Below are 5,670 nucleotides of genomic sequence, written 5' to 3' on the forward strand. Positions count from 1 at the left end.
CAAGCATAGGCAATAACACAGAAGAAACCAGAAAAGACAGAATAAGAAATAAAACGATCAGAGAAGAATACGGGATTATAAAATTATAAAATTTACTAAAGATTTTACAGATATTATAAAATTTACTAAAGAACGAGAGAGTAGAATAACCATATAGAGAAAGCAGATGACATGCGTATGCGACATCTAATAAAATTAGCAAGACATAATAAGCCAGCAAAATGGCAGCCACCCGAAAGATCGCCGAAAAGATGGTAGAAAGCTGTACGTAAGTCTTCATCGGTAGAAAGCGCAGATCATAAAGCATAAAGAAAGACCGATTAAATGGTAGAGGAAGACGAAGAAGATTATAAAGCATAAATTGAAGTAATAAAAGAAGGCTCGTAAGAATAAATCAAATATGTATTCAGTAATGCCTATCGAGCCGATACAGGTGTTGGTGTGTATTAATTTTTACAATATCCAGCCACACGCGAACTGCGTGCCGCATATTCGTTAGTCTTAAAACAGTGGATTCCGGCCCCACGTAAAGAACTGTGTTTCAAGACAAATATGCATTATCTCAATATATATTTGATTTATAAAAGCATATTTAATTAATTTAGTTTTATTTATTAAATTCTATAAGTAAAATTAATTACAAAAAAGATATTTTTTTGTTATACTGTAATTGTTATACTGTAATTGTAATGTTTTAATCTGTTATAATAAAAGTTCTTTAACTTTAAATATAAAGACAAATTTAATCAAGGATCTTGTTTCTTCAAATTATTGTTTTCTTTGTTACACGTTAACTAATTTATTTATAACAAAAATTTAACTTTAAATGTATTAATAAACAAAAATTTTCATAATATAATTTATTAGAAACAAGTAAAAAATTTGCTTCCAAATAGATTTATGATAATTACATGATTTACATTGTAATCGTGAGTATTTAGAATTAGAATAAAATATTATATACCTCTGAACTGTTTTAACAAATTGATTGTTTTTGTTTGGTTCCAACTGAACACCCATCATAGAATCTTAATATAACATAAAAAAAAAAGTTATTGATCTGGAAATTTTAAGATTCATACATAGATATAATTAAGCACCAAAGATTTTTGACCACCACATTGGCCTTTTCTCATCTTAAGCCAATTGTTAGAAATGTTATTATTCAAAATATTAATGTGCCATTGATAAAACATTGAGTTTTACATTGTATTTACGAATCTTTCATTAAAATATATATAAAAAACCATATTAACTAATAGTAATTATTCTTCTAACCATTGGCGAATAGTGTACAACAGTTACTATTCGCCAATAGTTACTATTCGCCAATAGTTACTATTCGCCAAATTACAGTTGACCAATAGTAACTATTGGTCAATAATATCATTGGCTCCCAATCATATTTTTTTGTAAGGGATCTTATCAATAGATTTCCATCAAAGGGGTGTATCAGGAAGCAATGATTGAAATTCTGTGGGCTGACAGAAGAAGATATGTGTATCTCACATAGGTTGTGTACCGATTATTTCAAACCAGAGGTTGTGTACCGATCATTTCAAACGCTTCTGATAAAGTGTTCAAGGTGTATCGTTGTGCGGCCAAAACCAGTGCCTTGTATATACATATTTTCGTTGTATATATTCGTTAAATAATACGTCAATATAATCATATTCTTTTCACGCACAAAAATATCAAACAGTTGTTAATAATCAGAACATTTCACGCAGTTAGTACTAATGCATATAGGACTAATGTATTTGACGATATCATGACCAAGCATATTAAACAGGGGATCATTAACAATTATAAAACCAAACTGATAAAAGCGATTATTAAAACGTATGCAGTTCTTCGTTTATTTCACGAAGGGAAATGCGCCACAGATAAAACAAGAAAGGAATTTGTAAAGTAAAAATTTAACAAATTGATTTTAATTAAAAATCAATAAAATGTAATAAAACAATATTGTATGAAATGTACTTATTTATTTCCTTATAGTACTTGGTAAAAAGAATATCATGCACATCAATTAAACTTTTCACACTTTTCAATATAACTTTATCGCTTGCGCACTAATTTTATAGCTATTTTTCAGAATATTTTTTCTTTCTTTAGATTTTTCTCATTTAAAGACTATATTCGAATTATAAAGTAATTTTTTTAATTATATTCTTCAATTCCTTCAATTTTTCTTCAATTCAAGCAATACCTATAACTAAAGTGTTTGTTGATATTTCTGTAGCAGCACTTTCAAAAAACCACTCACAAGAGAGAGATCACGTATATGATTCCTTTCTCACTTCCATCAGACATTTTTTAGTTTCCATTCCCCTTCCATTTATATAAGGTGTGTAGTGATGTACGTGTTCATGTTTATTACCCTATCAATATCACACGCACACATCGTAACAAATTTTCAAGCATGGCATATACATCTTTTTTATTACGCATCCAAACCTAATTTTATTAACTCAACATTGTTTTATACACATGTAATTCGCAGCTCAGGTTGGTATCATTTTGTACTAACAAACTGCCAAATTTTTTTAGGAAGCAAATATATTGATACGCGTCGACAGCTCTACACAAACTTTTTTCTTTCTTAGCATAAACTACAGATCTACCAGTGGATCGTCGAAGGATCGTGTGTGGGGAGGATTAACTCCATACACTCATTTCGTATAAAAAAAAACACTTTAGTTTATTGTTCTGTTTAGTATATTGTTCTGTTTATTGTTTTGTTTAGTTTACTGTTCTGTCAATTGTATGTATTATGTAATTGATGTATGCAAATGAGTCCACCACATCAATTATACAGCACTCTGTCAACGGAGTGACGCGGTCGCAAATCTGCGTTGTCGAGGGCTCGGCCTCGGTGGTGCGGCAGGTAAGTCGCAATTTCGGTTGTCGAGGGCTCGGCCTCGTTCGGCGAGGACTCGGCCTCGATTTGGCGAGGACTCGGCCTCGATTTGCGAGGATTCGTCCTCAGGCGGCGTGAAGACTCGGCTTCTTGCCGGAGGGCTCGGCCTCCCACTGCGTGCGGCACGCTAGACCGGAACTCGCTACGCCGGCTGCGTCCGCTGCACGCGTATCCACGTCGCAAGTAGCGTCACTTCGGAAGCTTAACGTGATTGCGTGCTCGTTCTCGTGAAGGATCCGCGAATCGTGGATGGTTCTATTGCGCGGTTGATGTCTCCGAATCACACCGCGCCGAGTATACGCGATATTTCGACACGTGTTCGCGACTCGCCGATGCAGTTCGTCACTGAATGTCCGATCGGATCTCTCGTCGCGGCACTCTTCTCGGAGAGTTCGGTCTCGAAGGAAGATTAGTACTTGCGAATGTATATCGAAAGAAGTCGGCACGCGTGTCTACTCGGATCCGAGATCGAAACGATTGTTAGCACGCTTCCGAAGGCTCGTCATATATAGCGTTTTCTCCGCGTTGCATTCCCGTTACTGACGCGTTATCCCGTTGTGACCCGCACATCCCTCAAGAATCGGTTGGCTATCGAACACGTCACTCGGAGGGATGGTATCGCCAATGGGATCGTTACGGTGTGACCACGACGGCGCCCCGGTGGCGGCGACGGCGTTTTATTAGAATACGTGTTTTTATAAAGTGAAAGTTTTTGCTGCCAGATGTCTGCGATATATTTATTTGTCTGAGAGGCCGTGCCGGACCCCCGATAACGAACGCATAGTTTTCCGTTTGGGTGTATGACGCGGGTGATTCATCCGACTAGATTCTTTTGTTGGCGTCGCGTACACGACTTTCACTTTTATTCTACGCAACAACCAGCCTGAGTTGCATTAATGTTTACACTTTAATCGTGGAAAAGGATTTTTAAATCTGTTTCCTTTAATTATGTTTATTTTGTTTTGGAAAATATTATTTTATTTTATGCTGGAAAATAATCACGTTCGATAAAACAGACGACGACGAGGATTGCCTACCGACTAATCGGGTCTGTGAAAACTCTGAAATCCACTTCCTATGTAATAAATCGAATCGAAATTAATCGATTTAAAACCGAAATCAGAATATACCGATTGAAACATCCACATATTGCAATTCAAAAATGCGCAAGCTTTTGAAATTTATTAGAAAATTATATTATTCCATGTTTATTTGTACTTCATATCGTGACTTAAATAAAGTTCTTAAAAGTATAATATAAATGCGAAAATTATATTTTACATGAATTTCTTAAAAAATGGATAATATCCAAGTTTAATATAGTACTGTCCAATTATGATTAACATCTGTTTTATTTACAAAGTGTTTGCTCGTAAAATAAATTATGTAAGTCTGTAGCTACATATTTTACATATAAATAATAAATTATGTTTGTTAGCGGGATTTAAAGTTAATCAATGATAAATCAGGTTTTCTTCTTTTCAACAATATAATTAAACTATCTATTAGTATTCGCGGATTCTACATGATGCTTACAAGTACATGATGCTTACAAGTTTGTACGCGCAGACACTTTAACACGACGGGACCAGAAAGACGACTCTCCGTTGAACGAGAGATGTACGAAACTCGTCGCCTCCTCGTCGATGTGAGGATAGTTGCACGGAACGTTGTGATTGGACTAACGAAAAGCGTTATGATCGATTTCGATTAGATTATAAAGCCAATGTCACGAATTTGTGTGCGTTACGGATATTTGTTGACAGTAGTTATTGACACTGAAGAAATGTTCATGAACGTGCAAACGCAAGCAAGCGACGCCTCGCTTTTCGACGGTACTTGTCTTACAGAGATTTAACGCACGAATTTATTACGAGAGGTTCAAGGAGTTAAACAAATTGAATTTTTAATAGGATACAAAATAATTAACCGCGATGTTACAATAGCGAATTTAGAGGCGCATTCAGCAACAATGTTTAATAATTTAATAAACTATTTAAGTGCAATTATTAATTTTAAATAGTAAAATTCTACGTAATTGCAAAATTTCATTTACAATAATATTGTAAATAAGATACTTTACTTAAGATACTCTAAGATAAAAATGAATTTTAGACAAATTTGATTTCATTCTTGTAAAAAGACCCAGAAAAATAAGTATTAAAAAAAGAAAAAGATGCCAAGTAAAGCAAAAACTTAGCGTGCCCGGATTGCATTAATATTTAATTGATAAGATATATATATATAAAATGCACGCCAAGTTTTTGCTTCACTGTGATCCCATTGGTCATTTTAGTCACTTTAAGCTTGTTTTATGAAACTTAAAAATATTTGGAAAGACTGGCATTAAACTTTTGCTGCATGTACTTTTGAATGGTTAAACGGTTTTTAAAAAGAAATTTTTGTTTCTATGTCTAATCAAATACTTGGCAATTTGTATGATCTCATATTTGTTTTTGAACAATTTTTATTTGTTAAAATAATATTTTTGGTTTAGGAAGAATGGAACGTACGATACTTTTTTATATACTTGGCGTAATCTTTTTCTTTTTTTAAAAAAGAGTTTTGGTAGGATATAAATTAACGCTGAATGGAATGTACATATGTTGTTTTTAGACGTAAAAATTTTTCTTATATACCAATTTTTATATTATGATATATACTTGTATTATCATTACGCATCAAGTAAAAATTGAAAAATATTTGATATAAATAAAATAACCAATATGGAGGATATTTAAATAATC

General features: G+C 33.5%; 1 protein-coding gene across 1 annotated transcript in view; it reads left to right on the forward strand.

Annotated features, from left to right (window-relative positions):
- Positions 1-221: 221 nt before the first annotated feature.
- The window catches only part of LOC105453114 (28S ribosomal protein S28, mitochondrial-like), a gene marked incomplete at its 3' end in the record, with an annotated part of 26,674 nt that continues 21,225 nt past the window's right edge, over positions 222-5,670 (forward strand). The window contains exon 1 of the mRNA XM_011694829.1: positions 222-268. Within this exon, the coding sequence (XP_011693131.1) occupies positions 222-268 (47 nt within the window). The remainder of the gene's footprint in view (positions 269-5,670) is intronic.

Source organism: Wasmannia auropunctata, unplaced genomic scaffold, assembly GCF_000956235.1.
Source record: "Wasmannia auropunctata unplaced genomic scaffold, wasmannia.A_1.0 LD336004.1, whole genome shotgun sequence".
Classification (NCBI taxonomy): domain Eukaryota; kingdom Metazoa; phylum Arthropoda; class Insecta; order Hymenoptera; family Formicidae; genus Wasmannia; species Wasmannia auropunctata.